The following is a 17,823-nucleotide window of genomic DNA, read 5'->3' as shown; positions in this document are numbered from 1 at the left end:
GTAATTCTCCTATTAATATCAACAATAGTGCTGATAATAATAATGGCAACATTAGAGACAATGATAGAAGTACATAAAAGACATAACAAGTAGCACCCGCAAATAGAAATTTCTCACCGAGTATCTAAATTGCACTTTTGCTAGTTCTTAAATGGATCATTATAGAAACAGTAATACTTACAATGACGATACTGTCGATAAGACAATCGTATTGGTACGGATCATAAATTATTACAATAGTGATAAAATTAACGATAATACTTGTAATAATCATAATAACGATAGTAGCAGCAGTAGTAACGATGGCAATAATATTACAGAATTAATATTACATTAACGTCGTTAACAACGGCGTTGCGCGCAAAACTATGACTTCCGACGTGTTCTCCATGAACGATGGAATATTTAAGATCAATATAATTAATAATAATAATATAATAATATTAATCATAATAATAATAATAACAATAATAATAATAATAATAATTATAATTATAAGGCGACACCACCAGGTAAGCTGTTTTTTTTATTGTACCTTCGAAAGTCTGATGTATTCGGAAGCTAATTATAGCACGCATTGCCTTCCTCGATACTATTTATTATGTAACTAGCATCGAGTACATATTTTCGGTCCTGCCATAAAATTATTCTTTCGTTTCTTCCATCACATAGTACGAAGTATGAGAAACAAGTGCCTACACGCTCTGAATCACGTACCAGACATACCCGCCAAAAAGCATGAACAGAACAGTGAATTTATACTTTTATCCTTAAAGAGTACGGGAAACAAGTACTCTTTACAGAAAATACCTTAACGAATAAATGCGCCTTGAATGTGGTATATATATGTATGTATATATGTATGTATGTATGTATGTATGTATGTATGTATGTATGTATGTATGTATGTATGTATGTATGTATGTATGTATGTATGTATTTATTTATTTATTTATTTATTCGTACAAGCAGGAAATATAATAAAAACGAATTTCTTATTTCATTCTTGTGCACGTTTGCATTTGGCGAGTATGCACCGTTTCGACTAGTTCGTTCTTTTTTCTTTTTTTCTTTTTTTTTTGTTTTTTTTACTTCTGTTCGTCGCTATTGCATTCTTTCATTCAAGCGTATGCAAGCACACACAGACACACACATACTTAAAACATTTCTTTCACGCCCTCTCGATCTTTTTCTCTCGTTCCCTCTTCTTCCTAACCTTACTCTCGTTTCTCTTCTTTTTCATCTTCTCTACGCTCTCGCGCACTCCCATCTTTTTATAGATACATACGACGCGTAAGATCAGCAGCACATTGTTTTTTCTTCAATATATTTTTTTATCGTTTTTCTTTTTTTTTTATTTCTTCTCGATCGTCGATCAAAGCAGTGTAGTAAGAGAGTACGGACAGGCGAACATTTGATAAATGGAGTGAACACGATAATAAGGCTTAATTTAAATCTGTTAGTAAATTGTAATTCCGCGCGCGCTAACATTCTCTGTGTACAGGCAAGCCTGTTTCCACGCAGGTATGCATTCGAACGCCCGGGGTCGGGGCTTCACTTCCTGAGCTTAACCAGTCCACTGAAAACGTTATTATCGTTTCTTTTCTTTATTATTTCGTTTTTTATTCTCTATACTTGTGTATGCTCTTCTAGGTGATGTCTTTCTCTTGTTACAGAATTGTTTGCTTGCTTATTTGGTTTCTCTTGTCCTACCCCGCTGTCCCTCATCCTTGTAACAGTTATCTATATTGTCACTTCGGCATATGCCACACGATCATTCCCTCACATCCATTCCACTATCCTGCATCGCTCTCGTTCGTCCGCCGCTTTTTATTTCTTCCTTCATTTTCTTTGCCTAACGTCAGAATCCTTGTTGGGTGTTGGCTTGCTACGGGACGAGATAAAACCAATTATTAAACAGTTAATACTATCCGAAGGTGAAACTGGTCACGAGAATGAGTCATACACAATGAGACGGGACACGGATACGCTAATCGATATGTGGTAACGTATTATTTTGTACAAGATTTTTTAAGAACTGGTAACACTATAAGAAAATTTAGATATTTAACTTATTTGCTTTAAAAAATATGAAAATAGTTATAAGAATATTTCTGAGATAATTCCATATTGATATAATCTAAATGTTTGACTACCTACTTATGAAATAATCTATATAAAAAAGTTTCAAGCATAGTTTAAAGGATATTTAACTGTACGCTTCGTACCCTTTAAATAAAAATTTTTGCGTTCATATATCTTTACTTTCAATTTTCTGAGTAAGCGCCAGTAAAGCTGAAAGCGATGGCACGACGTCAGAGGGAAAGATTTAAAGTAATAGCGGGAGAGATACAACCGCGCCGGTGCAGACAAACGGCGTGGTTTTTTGGGGAAGGAATTCAACTGGATCGTCCTGTGACCTGGGATTTTCTGCGTCGATGGCGTGTCAGGGGAATCGACAGGAAGTTTAGAGGGTGGAAGAGGTCCGCGCAGTGGTATATAGTATTCTAGTCTATCGTCTCCTGTGCTTGTACCCGGATCCCTGTATATATTAATAAATAAATTTCAAACAGATTTTCAAGTTTGAATCTTAGTAACTCTGCGATATATCAACTTTTTCCAAGTTTGACTATTTGACTCCAGCTTTTTTTTAAAAAGAAGTTTTTAAATTTAATGGTTTCCTAACGAAATAATAGAAAGTACATTAGATTTTGTTATTAAGATTATTAAGATTGCTTGTTTTAGTGATGAAATAAAGAAGGCTTCTTTTACAAGATGCGCTAGAATGAAATAATCAAAATTGAGAAAACACTATACTGCCATAATTATCTGAGACTGAATAAGAAACAAGTAAAAGTGAAGAATATACATACGTGTCAGGACTCTGATCAGTATCAGATTCCTCAAGTTCAGCCTTGTTTCGTTTCTTCTCGTAGACTAGGATAATAGCGCACAGAACAATAACCTCTGCGCAAATGCCTAAGAAGGGCCAGAGTGCGGCGAGCTTGTCTTTGACCCTGAGGAATGTTTGGGCCTCTGCCACATGAGATTCAGCAGTATCGGACCAGTTATAGGATACCCTACAGGAAACGTTACCACGATCGTCCATCTCGATATTTTCAACCATTAAGACGGCTCCGTAGATATTTCTTTCATGGTCCCATCCGAGCTTAACGCGACCAGCGCTGCGCGTGTAATTCTGGTTTCCAAATGTCCATGATACCTTAATACCAGGACTCTGTTTACCGGCACATGTTAAATGCAACTTCTCTCCTTCCACCACACTTGTTGAATCAGGAAGGTATGCAGTAGGTTTTGCTGCAAATAAACAAGATTTTTAATATTGTAAACAAATTAATAGAAAAATTAAATATAGTAAAATATATATCAGAATTCTGGAGTCTTTGTAAAAGATTATTTTTCAAAGATGATATAATATTTAACAATATTGTTATAAAAAAACAAAATAAAATGAAAATAATAAATATTCGACTAAAATTAAATTTAAAAACTAAAAAGAAGAAGGAAGGCAGGTTTTGTATTGTAGAAAGAATTGAAACCCTTAAGAATAAAGATTTTAAGGTTATACTTACGTACGATCCCGTACTTTGTGGTATAGTTGGTTCCTTTACAAGTATAATTTCCATACACAGCTTCTGAGATCTTCAAAACTTCCAAGGTGCCTGTTTCGTTATCCAGTTTAATTAAATCTTCGTTACCAGCTAATGCTTTATAGATGGGAATATCTTGCTTAAACCATTGCAGCTTTTCCCCTGCACTTTTGTTTGCGCATTCTAATGTCATTGGAACATCCGTGGCTGTAAGTATTCTGATCTTCTTATCTGTCTCATAAAGAAACCAAATTGTTACTTCATATCAAAAGTTATTTATTCTTCTTCACATAAGATGCTGTTAAATAACAAACTTGCTATGCTATTTGCATAGCACAAACCAACATCAGTTCATACGCTTGTTAATTTCACAATTTTTGTTTAGTAAAACAAAAATAACTTTAGTCGTTTCTCCGAGTTTATAAATTCAATTTGTATTCCTAATGCGAATTATATAACGTATTTTTCAAAATTTCTCAAGGTATTCAAGATCCTACGTTTCTTATCTTTAATAGTATTTCTTATCAGAACAGTCCAGGCCATCGTTATCTTTCAAATTTTTAACAAAAGCAACATGAGAATCGATTTACTCCCGGATAAAACAATCTGTTACATCTTCTTTAATACAGTTCTTTAATATACTAGCAGTTTCAAAATAGATATATTATATTATTATATTATTATATATTATATTATTATATATTATATTATTATATATTATAATATTATTATATACCAAAAAGTACAAAATCTTTGCTTCGCTCAAATACCTTATGAGTTCACTAATTAAACAAATAAAAATAAAGAGATTCTTAATGTATTGTTTATTCCATGCAAGATACGCATTTTAAAGATTTTCTTTACACAACAATTTCCTTAACACAGTCAGCTAATGTTTTATTAGCAAAACAGTTTTACACAGAGATAAATCTAATTGCATCTTTGTTCTTCTATTAATCTTCAAGTTCTAAGAATCTTCAAGCGTCATTAAATTCGGAATTGGCACAAATATTTATCATATTAAGAAATAATTCGAAATACAAGTACAGTTAGATACTGGCAGCTGCAAGAATGAAATAATGTACTCAAGGCTTTTCAAAGCTTCTTCACTCGCGGGACAATAAACGCCTAGCGAAGATAAGAATTGCAAACAAACAGTAGCAGTGATATAAATGGACAGCAAAACACTGTAACGTTTGAATTACATCATGGAACTGGTATATAGAACAGGTATCTGAAGATTATATATATATATATCAATTCATGAAAGTACTTGAACATTTACCATAAAAAATTATATTTATCTACATAGTGTATGTGTTATATGAAATATTTTGGAATATCATTAACACTATAGTTGGTATGAATGACATGATTATATTGGTTAAATTTGAAACCAATCTAACAATGTATATTGAAGGTCTAAGACGTTTACTGCAAATATATATTTAGCAAAAAAATTAGTATATACAATGCTAAACATATAGTAAGCGTTAAAAATAGTCCCACTGAATATTGTGGCTTATTAATATAACGAATAATTGACTGTTCAAATATTTTTGTGCTCTCTGGGAAATATATATGTAGTTTGACCAAATATTTTGTAGTTTCTATGTACATTTTTACATTTGTTTCAACCTTTACCAATACACCCACAATAATTGTATTTGCTTACAGTGTTAATGAAATTTCAAAATGTTTTATATAACACATAATACAGTGGCTAGGAAAAGTATTTGTACATAGTGTACATGTATCTGTGCACACCCTTATTTTCCCATGACACGTTTTTTATTAGGTTCTACATTTTATTTCAGTAATATCAAATTTTGAATTATATGAAAGCATTACTAAATGATATGAAATTTTTTACAGTTGGAATTAATTAACTAGTAGGTATATAAATACAAAAATAAATATAGTAGTGTACAAATACATTTTACATATATATATATTCCACTATATATTCATACAAGCCTTCTAAATGTGTTTTAATACTTCGTAGTTTGAATACTACTGTATCCTCGAAATAGATAGGCTGCACATTCGATCATAAGAAACGCATTCTGTTTAGTCACAGCAATGTCCACCAGCAGTTGTACTCTCTGGGCCATTGTTCCATCTCACATGATACAGTCAATAAAAGCAGTAACAAGCATTAACAAGCCAAGGATGGTTATTAGTCGCGATTAATTATCATTTACGTTTGTACCACTACGTAGTCATAAAACCATGCGTCATCAGAAGAGAAAGAGTACAATAGTATAGAGCTCCACGTTAATTGTACAAGTCATAAAATACGTTTCATCATGTGGTAACGTGTGAAAAAGACTGAGTATCTCAAATAATTGTATAATTATTATTATTACTATTACTAATTATCAATCACATAAACAAATATACTTAGAAGCTCGAACAACGGGCAAACATCATAAGATTCATAATCCTAATCCCAGAGTGAACTCTGAACTTTCGTATGGGTTAATGAATGAAGGATTGATCGATGACAGTCGATGGATAGTCATTAGCAATATGTCTCTTCATCGATTCGAGAAATTTACAGGTATAGCAATTTCAACAAATTCGAATCTAGGACAGCGATGACACCTGAAACTCGGACAAGTACCTATTTAGAAACAACCGCCTGCGGTATATTGCTCTATAAAGCTGTCTTAAAATACTGAGATTTGAAAAAAGAGTATGCTTGATACTTAAACAAAAATAAGAAGATCCTTCAAAATAACACTTTTGCTATAGCGTTATTTTGAAACTTGATCAATGAAAATAGCTCTATATAATAATTGTATAAGTTATGTCAATACATTCATTAATATGAATCTTTCTGCTTTGTGCAAATTAACGCAATATTTGTGTTGTATCCCATAATACAGTTGAAGAATGGTGAAAGCTTTACAAGTTATACAAATGTTGCGGGCATACAATGTTGGAGCGACTTCCAGTTGATTTCAAACAGACTATACTCTTCTGTTACACCTTTAATTACTCTTAAAATTAACATTCCAGAACCTGGTGTGCAACAAGAATTATATAAGCATCTGTTACGTTACATTTACATGCAGAAGAGACAAACAAGTATTATTCAAAATGCATACATACAAAATGCACAATCAGGGTACGTAGATATTTAAAAAATAGTTACATGAAATACTGCCCGAATAAACATTTGCAGATCGTGTCTGGATACGTAATTATGATAGCGCTTCACTAAGTTGGCCAGTTATCGAAAAGCATTTTTTAAAAATCCCTAGTATCTCTCTTCATCGTGTTTGACACGCGTATTTATTTCATATAGATAGACTACGGATTTTTATGCATTATTGTATTTTTATAAACATAACGGAAGAAATGAAACGTAAATAGAAATTTATTTCATCTACCAGATATTATAATAAATACTCTACTCTGGATATTTTATATATTTTTTTATATTATATGCATTGAGTGAATTTTTGCACCTTCAGATTTCCCATAAATGCATAAGAAAAGAGACAATTCCAAGAGCTAGTTATATATTCTGAGAATTACAATGCACGAAAATAAATGTAAATTAAGCAACCTATACACACTGAAGTATGCTGCAACGTGTGCAACTGATGCAGAAATTGTGGAGCGGGCCTCTAATGAAGATAGAGACTCAAGACGAACAAACATTTAGACGCTTATACGGGCAGTATCGCATGTAAATAAATATACAACATTATAGCAGAATATAAGTATAAATAGCGTGATATTATAGCAAAATATAAATAGACTGCCGATTTTTATACAAATTCATATTTTCAAAAATATAATTAAAAAAATAGAAATTGTTTTGCCTGCCAAATATTATAGAAACGCTATACACCTTGGATATTTTATACATTATTCATATTATGCGCATTCTGTGAATTCTACACTTCTAAATTTCCTAAAAACGCATTGGAATCCGCAGTCTAAAATTTATAAGCGAAGGGAGCTCGACATATACGAACCAAAATTTATCCACAGATGAAATAACTCGTCGCTGTCTTGCGTGCATTTATAATCCCCATGGTGGCTATCCGTAGCATGCATTGCCCGCAGAGTGCTGCTTCCTGTTCCCACCGGCGATTGAACCGTCAGCTGACCACTAGCCAGCTCTGGTTCCAACGATTGTCCGTTTCTGGTCCATCTGATCATATCGTCCGGCTTCAAGTCGCTACACTCGATCGACCAAGGTTGATTCTCGTGCACGACCGATGCTCCCTTGTAGGTTACTTTATCGGGAAGAACATACGAGCACACATCAAGGGGTGTACGACAACAACCATCCGGAGATAATGACTTGTACGAGCATCTGGTTTCTACGAGGAACAGATCACGAGTGTGCTGTTCCTGAAGAGATATAGTCATTCTTTTGCTAAGTCTACGGCAGGCTTTTTCAATATAAGGTCTGATCACGTCTGACACGTGATCAATTGGGATTTAATTTTAAAGTTTCCTAGTTATTAATCGCATCATGGTGCTGCATAATGTATTATACCATGTGATAAATTTTCCTTGTAGAGCTTTGAAATCTGTTTATAGCAGTGTTATTCTAACGTTGTATTTTTTTATAAATATTTCCTTCTTTAAGAAAACAATTTATATTATCTACAGTGGCTCATGATAGTACTCAGACACTTACCATAGAAAATTTTGTGAATTATTCAAAATATGTTTCAGACTGGTTTCGAATTTTCCTAATAACAGTCTTGTCTCATTACAGTGCTAATAAAATTTAAAAATATTTTCCGTACCACACATAATAAATTCATTAAAAGTTTCATTCATAGTAAGTGTTTAAGTACTTTAAGTATACGGGGTATTTTTGCATAGTATACGGAATCCAGAAAGGAAGTAAACTAAATATAATAATAAATAAAAGAGGCTAAAGAAGGAATTTTCCTGCTATGCATCGAACATGGCTTTCTTCACTTCTGATTCGGTAGAAAATAGCACTCTAGTGGATGGACTCGCAACGGTGAGTCGGAACCGGCCGGCGCCAAAAAGTCAATCACGACGGTGCAGCGACAAGAATGCAGGAACATCGGTAACGAACACGTTGATCCGGTTCCACGGGGCAGAGGACATACACGCTCGGCAATTCCTATTTATTTTTAGCGATTTATTCTTTTACAACACCCCGTCGTCCTCGTAGACACCAACTCGACCAGATGAAATTATAATGCATGCAGGCTCAGGGAAAAGAGACTGATAATTACGAACACATCGGGCTGACCTATAAAGTGGCTTTACTGGCTTCTGCCTTCCTTGTTAACCGATTTAAGAATATACCGCGACCAAGAGACACCTATAAGAATCGATGATTGTTTGCAACTTAAACATTTACTTAACGCAATTATATTAGGAATATAATCTAATGACCTTTATTTCAACAGTTATTTCTAGATCGAAGATCATCGCCAGTCGTTTAACGAATTTATAATTTAAGTTTTTAATTACGAAATTTTATAAGACGGATAGAAAGAACAAAGAGAAAGATACGAAGCGTCAGAAGTTTATAGAGAAAACGATAAGATAAAGAACAAGTCGAGCCACTCTGTTTACAAAGTCGGAGGTGTACTAGAACGTAGAGTAGGATGGAAAAGGGATCGATAGCACGAAGAACACGTGCCGTATGACCCTCAGCATCAGAAGTGACTATATTGCAGAATTATGTGGCTCTACCTAGGCGTGGTTATAAAAGGGAGTTGGAAGCCTGGCGTTCATTCGTAATTCAAACTGTTACCGCGTGACCGACCATGCGACTTCTAATGGCACCACTGACGCAGAATCGATCTTTGACGGTTTTAATAACGTTAGGAAACTCGATCTTTGGAATTCTACCAAAAATGACCAAATGACTTCGAAATTGAATAACCCTTTAGATTACATTTCCTTAATTTTATTAACATTATAGTTGATTTCATTTATTTTTCCCTAGAAATGATTGTTGGAAAACCTAACCTAAATATTATCACAAAAATATCAAACGTTTATAATTTATAATTTTAAACAAACGAATTGTAGTGGTAGCTAATGCTTTCGCATAACTTGTTTGTTTTAGAAATAAACTTAAATGTACATTTAATTCGAAGTAAAAATATTCCGGCAGAAGAGGACTTATTGTATTCGAACAACGAACTGACTCCAACTGGACCGAACTGGAACTACGCAGTATCATTTTTTGTTTGGACTGGAGATACCGAGTTCCATGTGGAACGCTCACAGGAACTCATGCGAGAGGAGTCGGAAGATCTTCGAACGTCTCTTTATGCAAAAATATAAAGAAAACGATGAAGGACGCAGGAATTGGGACGCTCCGTGATCTAGGACGCAATTTGGCAAGTTGGACTTGCACATACTCGCGAGATGAAGCACAAACGTAAGATAGCCAATGCACATAAACACGTTCTACTATCCTGACAATGTCCATTCTATTCTAACCATTATAAAGTTGAAACCACTGAACTCGTTCAAAGAAAAGATAAGCATATGGTTCGTGCAATCAAAGAGTTAAAGCAGTGATTTTAGTTTCAAGTTTCAAAAATGAGTTATTCATCTTATTTATTATATTTTATTCAACTTATATATTATTATTTTTCATTTCAGATTCTAAATAAGAATGAAGTTAGCAGGCTGAATGAACGACCAAATTTTTCACATAGTGACCAAACATATTTATCACGAACTCAATTCGCACATGATGTTTCTAAGTCCATCCAATTTCGTCACATTATTAATTCACTCGCACGTTAACCAACAAGCTTAGAAGATAAATGAATTTCAAATATGGGTCGCTTAAAAGACAGTCGTTGCATCTCCTGATAAACTCACCAGCCTGATGTAAGAGAGTAGAGCTAGAGAGTTTTTCCAATAGGAATACATTACAATTTTTCTGCTCTAATAAGCCCAGCAGATAAGTGAAACTACTGCTGAGGAATTGAACAACTTCGTACATGTTTTATAATTCTTGGAAAAAGTACGTATACACGAATATACAAAAGCACGTAATATACAAATTGTTCGGTTTTAGTGATATAATCAGTATTTATATAAATTAATCACTGACGTACAAAAATGCAAAAGAGAAAAACAATTTTTATAAAATGTTTACAAGAGATTATTCTGAATGATTAAATCAAACATTATTCAGATTAAAAGGTTTGACCTATAAAATGAACAATATCGATGGGTAACGCATTGTCCCTAAGCATTGGAAAGAAGTTATCAATCTATATTGACTTAGAATTAACAGAAAGTTAGTCATTTAACAAGACCAACAAATATCTCTAAACTCAAACTAAAGATTATGTTCTCAGGCAAACTTATGCTTCATTTATCACGCAAACCAATTCCGTACAAGAGTTACTTAAATGATTTTTCCTCTAGCATAACCTTCTGTCTTGTCCTCGAGTTTCGATATTATCTCGAGCTAAACGAGACATGTAGCGCTTGAAATCCGATATCGGAAAAGCCAGTAGCTAAACAAACATAAACGTTCAGAAGATACCAATATTTGTAAAGGTGAACAAGATTTGTAGTTTATAGTAGAAGATAAAAATGCCTTTTTCAACAAAGTTGTCAATTTAATCTTCTCTAAATGACTTTCACCAGATAGACGTGAAAAACATAATGAAACTTCCCAACCTATACAAGACGCCTCTTTTATCGCTTTATAACTTCAACGAATAAGAAAAACTTTGATAAAAAAAAAAAAGCTTTTTTAAAGTCTCTGGTTACTTTTTTACAAAGACCGTAATTTTCATACTTTATTCGACTAATTCAATGACGTGACAAAATTCAGGTTGCCTCCTGAAATAGTATCTAACTTGATCGCGTGCAATTCAGATGGGAATACACCTTCCGACCTAATATATACAAAGAAAATGAGCGGGTAATTAAGTTTGAAATGCGATGAAGTATCCTCAAATTGCCTTTTTGTTTAATTTGCCCCATTTTGTGTTTAAATAGAGCAAACACGGGCCAATCTACGTGTGTTTACGTATGTTTACGTCAACCAGTCAATAAGAGATCCTGCTTCTCTTACGTCATCCTCAGGGAGGGATAGTAGGTACGTAGCCACAAGATACGCGTTTGCCAACGATGTATCTGAAAAAGACATACGAAGGAAGAACGTTGGAATTGTAAACATGGTTAAGTGCCAAATATATTCGATCTTCGAAGATGGAGCAAATTCATTGATTGGATGACAAGTACAGAACAAGAGAAATTCTTCCGCCATTTTTTTTCGTGTTCGAGTTTCCATAGTAACCACATCAGATGAGCCCATTAATAATTTTCTTGGAAAATCACTAGGGTTATCCCTACCTATGTTGGAACAAACTTAACACAGTCATAATAACAAAACAATTTAATCCTACAAGTTAAAATTCGAAGAGGATGAGTTTTTTGAGTTATTTGAAAAGGTTAGTTAAACCAAAATAAAGTAGGTTACACAGTGCTTCATCTCGATTCGAGCAATTATTTCGGGCCAGGTGTTTTCATGGAATTCTGTAACAACTTCGTACAACACTGTTTTGCATCGTGATGTTAAATAATATCAAATGATCCAACTACGTGCTCCCTACGTGTACATTAAAATGCATTCTTTTTGCCACCTAATTACAGTCCAAAAATTACACATAATTACACACCATTGGAATTCGTAAGGATGTCTGTTGCGAACAAATTTCGCCTTACACGAATAATATTGTATAGAAAGTCAACATGCATGAGAATTCTATGATGATTAAACGTAACTCAAAAGAAATGTTATTTGAATTATCGGTAAGTAATATCGATAAAAAAATACTCACTCTTCCTACTTTTCAGCCAATACTTTTCATATCAATAACTGACCATAACCTATATTAATTTTATACGTAATCCGTTTTAGGTTAATAATTTGATAGTAATATAATGTAACTCCCCAGAACGATTACGGGTATTTTAAATTAATTGAATAAACCTACCTAATTCTCGACAGAAGTAAGCTGCAAAGCAGCAATGAGTACGCGAGGTCACACGACCTACCATTTCGATGACGAATCGGTAAAATTATAAATAAGCTACAACACTGTATACGAGTCCATGTACATCATAGTGGTATTTGCCAGCAGCTGTAACAAAGGTCGGGCATCGGCTAAGCATTATGATTCACCATAACGACTCGTTACACTTCACACTATCATTAAGAAATAATATATTCTTAAGTCGTCGATAATTAGATTATTAGCTTATCGTTCCACGAACGGATGATACATTAATAACAATTCATAACTTTTCCTTTTCAGCCGAAACTGATGAAGAATAAAACGTCAATAGGATTGTAATTATTTGAAAAGACAATCTTTTAAAATCATACAAGTCAAATGGAAAAACAAAAAAACAATTTATTCAACATTCTTAGAATAAAGATTAGTAATAAGCCTGATGAAATCAATAAGTTCAGATAAAACTTTTAATGAATTCTTTTAATCAATCGCCATGGATTATCTATATACAGGTAGTGACTAGCATTTGAGATCAGTTCTAACCTAGACCTAACCCAGACCTAGAATACAGAAAGACAAAAGTTTTCAGTCAGTTCGATCGAGTAACAGTTATGTAATAAACTAAAGATACTCTAATGAATTTATTTTGGTGATGCATAAAGCGATCCTTGATGTGGGAATATATGGCGGAACAAGTAAACCAAAAACGTCGCCCTAGTTAGTTAAACGAGGGTCGCTAGTCACTCTAGTTGCCTGGTAGCACTGCCTGCTTACTTATCGATAGAATAACACGTAAGAAAGCGATCGATTGAAGCGCACGAAATTGTTCGTGCCTTCGCGTTCTATGGACAGGGTATAGAATAGTGAACTCGGCAAAAAACGTTTACATTCGGAATCGATCGGCGCACTCATGCCCACTACCATGAATAATGGACAGATATCGAGATATTTTCTCTAATCCTTTTGATGAAAAATTAGAAACACTTTTTAAGTCATTTATAAACTGTGAATATTTATGTAAATTTAGATTTTTATCAAAATGATTAAAAAAATGAAACCTAAATAGGAATTTCTCTCACCTAGTAAATCTGAGAACACTTTTGGATATCTTAAACTTCCTCATATTACGTGCATTCTGCAAATTTTGTATTTTTTCTTTTCTTAGTTTTCTATAAATGTACGAACATCCACAAACTCATATATTTTTATAACTTATATAAAATACTATTTAGAATCGATGTTGTTACTTCTTAAATTTTATTTATCATACGAATGATATATAACATGTTCGACTATATAAAATACAAGCAACCAAGTCAATATCTGTATTATCTGTTCTTTTTCATTTAAAGCAGTAGATATTGATCTCGCGATAAAGAAAATTTTGTGAATAAAGAGAATCGATTCTGGTATAAGATAAATTTGAATTTCATATAAATTCTTGTTCTCTTTTTTCTAGCAATAAAATGATTCACGGACCACAGAAAATTATTTTAGAAATATGTTCGATGGAGTTTGAAGTTTGCATGCCGTTGTTACCGTTGCATTATCCTATGGTACATCTTAAAGGGTCAAAAATAGACAGGCGCTCCCAGGGTTAGACGTAAGCATTCTTCTCGTCTGGTTTGCAAGCAATGGCAAAACAGAGCGGATGAAAACATTCACCGTGCTAGAGAGAATGGAGGTTAAGTTTACATTTCAATAAACAAGACACGCGGACTAAGAATATAAACGGCCAATCTATGATAATCTGAATATCAATTTTACAAAATTGCAAATATAACCATGTAAGAATTCGAACTTACATTAAAACGAAAACGTTCGACTTGCCCATCCCATAACACGACGCAGACAAAATGGAAATTATATTCGTAGACTCTGGTCTAAATATAAGTATTCTGACGAACGCTTGAAAACTTTTCACGCGACACATTTTCACAGCTCTGTGAACGTTTTCTTCCAGTTTAATAAATGAATATTTCATAGAAAAAACCTGATAACCATCTTTTTATCTTCTGCATTCCATATTACTTGGTAGGAACATTCTAATATGACCTTGAAAGGAACAAGATATATAAATTCATCAAGTTTTATAAAAAAAAAAGAAGAAAGATATTCATCTCCAAAATCGACTGAAAAAAAGTATAGTCTTGATAAAATGAAAAACCTCACTCATCCTGTTTTTTTCCTGTAGTTTTTAAATAAGATTTAAAATTTTGGTGTTCTTTTCTTGTGATATAGATGATAAATGTATGATAAATGAATGAAACTATTGATTTTGAATATAAAGAACGGTTATACATGTACTTCTTGTACACATCGCAGTAAAAGTAGTTATAAAAGTTAGCAAATAATAGCTGAAAACGTGTTCTCACGCATCATAGCGTATTTATCAACGAAACTTAATTGGCCGTACTATCATGATGGAAAATCTCGCGATTTACGTAATTACCAACCAAACATTAACTTCCATGTAACGATCACTAAAAGTAAGTAAGTAAAGTTTTCTGGGTGGATTAGTAAAATAGGGTCAATTGTTACGCAACAAAAGTTGCTTGGCGTGGGTACTTTGCGTACGTCTCTCGGAATGTAGCTGCATCGAATGCGACCGAATCCCGGTGTCTTGCGTCGGTATAACCAGAGGTGCGCAACTCGAATGACCGCAAAGGTCAAAATTTAGTCGATACATTGCTTTACCCGATTACCGGATTATATTTCAAACTTACATGCTTAAATTTTTGCCTACGCACTTTTATGTGACATATTGAACAACATAAAAATACATTATATTATTGCACTGTAAAAGAGAAACATATATACTTTAGTACTTAAATTAAAAGATATATATATATACACATTTCACTGTTTAAATTAAATATATAGATCGCACTATTTAACTTAAAAAAATATGTATATATTATATTATTAAAAAATATATGTATATACATTTACATGTATCTTTATACATATGTAATAGCATCAAGAAATTATGTACCATTGCCAATAAACTTCGATACAGTTAGAATTAATTTCTGCACGAACACTACCAAACATCACCACATCGACATGTATCATATTCGAACAAAATTTCAAATATCGATATGGAAACGATTCCAAAAGTAATTTTACCTATACGTGGAAGACAGTTGATTAGGACACACGTGAGTACTACTGAGAGAGAATAGAGAACTATGAAATATTGTTATCCCATATCTAAATTCTGTTTTAAAGTCACCATATAATTTGGTGATGAAAGTCGTTCAAATATTCATACAATTCATAGAAAGAGTCGTGGTTGAGGATGAGTTGATGGCATCACATATTCAATGCCGCGTTGAGATACTCGCATTTCTAACGCAATGCGGTATAATCAAAACTAAAAATAGAATTTCATAATCTAACAAGACATGTCGCTTGCATTAACGCGAAATATTCGCGGAAATTATATTTCAAACAAATATTTTTAATTTAAAACGGTAATTTTTATATATGGAGTATGTAAATGTATGTGTAACTATTCAATTTAATAAAAACTTTGCTTGCAATTAGCACATACGATAAGGATGTGTTTTATACACCATGTGACATGTACGTCGTAGTACCAATGAATTTTTTAAACTCGTCAGATTATAATCAAGATACATGTCAATAATTGTAATGATTATGTTGAAACGAGAAGAGAAAAATTTGTTGTTACAGAAAATTTTAAAGAAACGAGAGAAAAACTGAGAAATGTCTGTTACAAGGAACATTTTTCCCAGAAACAAGATTCGATTGACATTCTTTATTCTTCGCTAGTAATATCACCCTCTGTACGTCAATGTCATTTTATAGTCACACATATAATCTATGGATACAGTAAATACGTTTTCTAAGGAACTAATCCAACAAATACATTAGGGTGCCCTCAGACTATCAATATATATTATCAACATTTCAAGATTCTCAACTAAAAAAATCATTATATATTGCCGATACAATATTGTCAATATTATACAATGATGTTAAGAACCTTGAAATATTGACAATGTTATTGATTGTCTGAAGGCACCTTTAGAATAATCAAATATATACATAGATTCTTACTAGCAGTCTTACATTGTGTCTCGGATGTTTTATTCGTCAGAACGACACTTCGTCAGACCACGCACCCACTACAACCGAAGACTATAAAACGCGTAAAATTTTCCAACTCGACAAATATCTCATTCCGTTCAAATACTTCTGGAAGAAGGTACTATCTTCTTAAAACAGAAGGAAGTTGGAAGAATAGTTTCCGAATACGACTTGACAATGTGACGGGAGTGTACAACAAACGCTAGAAGACAACGGTGGAAAGGAATAAGAGACAATAAATGGTAAAATGGACTAAATGAATGGCAGAATGGTAGGCAATCCGAAAGAGAGGATAAATCTCACCTGCCTGGACCATGACGAGGGTGCCCGCTAAATATAGCATTCCCAGCAGCACAAAAGCAGCTCGCCTCTCCATCTCGTGGCGCTAATGTACGCGGTGGCGCGTGACTGTGTGCACTTTGCGATACTTAACGATTCGATACGAGGCGAGTTTCTAGGGATCCCTAGACGAATCACAGAATAATGACACCTATGTAGGGCTGCCGTATCTTCGTTTTCGTGATCGCTGCCGTGATTGTCGTATCTTAGCCGTCGTCGTCGTTGTCTTGGTCGTCACCGTCGCCGTCACTGTCGCCTTCCTACAACACCCTTCCCGTTGTAGACAGCTTCTCCTTTTCGGCTGTCCACTCTCAGCCAACTACGATGAAGCCCCACTACTCTCTGCCGATCATTTACACACGCACTCGTCACTTCGAGCCACGCCGTATCATTGACGTCTCAACTCCTCTTATCGTTATCTCTTCGCACGGTTATTATTTTTTTATCTCGGTGTGTGCACAAAACAACACCGAAATTCTCTCAGTCTTACAGCACCTGTTTCCTCCTTTTATTCTTACCGGATCTCGAGTCTCGAACTCGAAATCGTTAAGAAATTCGACAATTAGCACCACAGAGCCGCAGAAACAGCAGTGTCAGGGAAAAATGGCTGCCCACTGTCTTCTGCTTTAATTTTCTGCGCGGACTTCGCTCTTACTTTCTCGATCGTTGTTCCCTCCTTTTCGCTCTCCGACGTACACTGCTCACGCACGTCCTCTACGGCTGTCCAATAAGACTCGCGC

The 17,823-nt window shown here is 34.0% G+C and overlaps 1 protein-coding gene and 1 long non-coding RNA gene across 2 annotated transcripts; one reads left to right on the top strand and one right to left on the bottom strand.

Moving 5' to 3' along the window:
• Nucleotides 1–243: 243 nt before the first annotated feature.
• LOC117233787 (basigin) lies at nucleotides 244–17,794 on the bottom strand. The gene is made up of 5 exons (XM_033494360.1): nucleotides 17,048–17,794; nucleotides 7,604–7,867; nucleotides 3,594–3,842; nucleotides 2,874–3,318; nucleotides 244–1,888 (listed from the first exon to the last, which is right to left on the bottom strand). The coding sequence occupies exons 1-5, from the start codon at nucleotides 17,118–17,120 to the stop codon at nucleotides 1,843–1,845; spliced, it is 1,077 nt and encodes a 358-aa protein (XP_033350251.1). The 5' UTR covers nucleotides 17,121–17,794; the 3' UTR covers nucleotides 244–1,842.
• Nucleotides 9,894–12,841, top strand: LOC117233790. The gene is made up of 4 exons (XR_004493406.1): nucleotides 9,894–10,017; nucleotides 10,245–11,529; nucleotides 11,607–12,422; nucleotides 12,532–12,841. It is a non-coding gene; the product is annotated as an uncharacterized LOC117233790 (long non-coding RNA).
• Nucleotides 17,795–17,823: the final 29 nt, after the last annotated feature.

This window comes from Bombus vosnesenskii, unplaced genomic scaffold (assembly GCF_011952255.1).
Source record: "Bombus vosnesenskii isolate JDL3184/JDL3185 unplaced genomic scaffold, Bvos_JDL3184-5_v1.1 scf7180000013299, whole genome shotgun sequence".
Lineage (NCBI taxonomy): Eukaryota > Metazoa > Arthropoda > Insecta > Hymenoptera > Apidae > Bombus > Bombus vosnesenskii.
The sequence above is the reverse complement of the archived record's forward strand: the minus strand, read 5'-3'. Positions and strand labels throughout refer to the sequence as shown.

Excerpts from the sequence above, each read along its gene's own strand:
- LOC117233787 (XM_033494360.1), bottom strand. The coding sequence starts at position 17,120 with ATGGAGAGGCGAGCTGCTTTTGTGCTGCTGGGAATGCTATATTTAGCG. Across the intron at positions 7,868-17,047 it reads CCTCGTCATGGTCCAGGCAG|TAACCTACAAGGGAGCATCG; the intron begins GTGAGATTTATC and ends TTCCCGATAAAG. Across the intron at positions 3,843-7,603 it reads TCATCTGTGGATAAATTTTG|ATAAGAAGATCAGAATACTT; the intron begins GTTCGTATATGT and ends TTTATGAGACAG.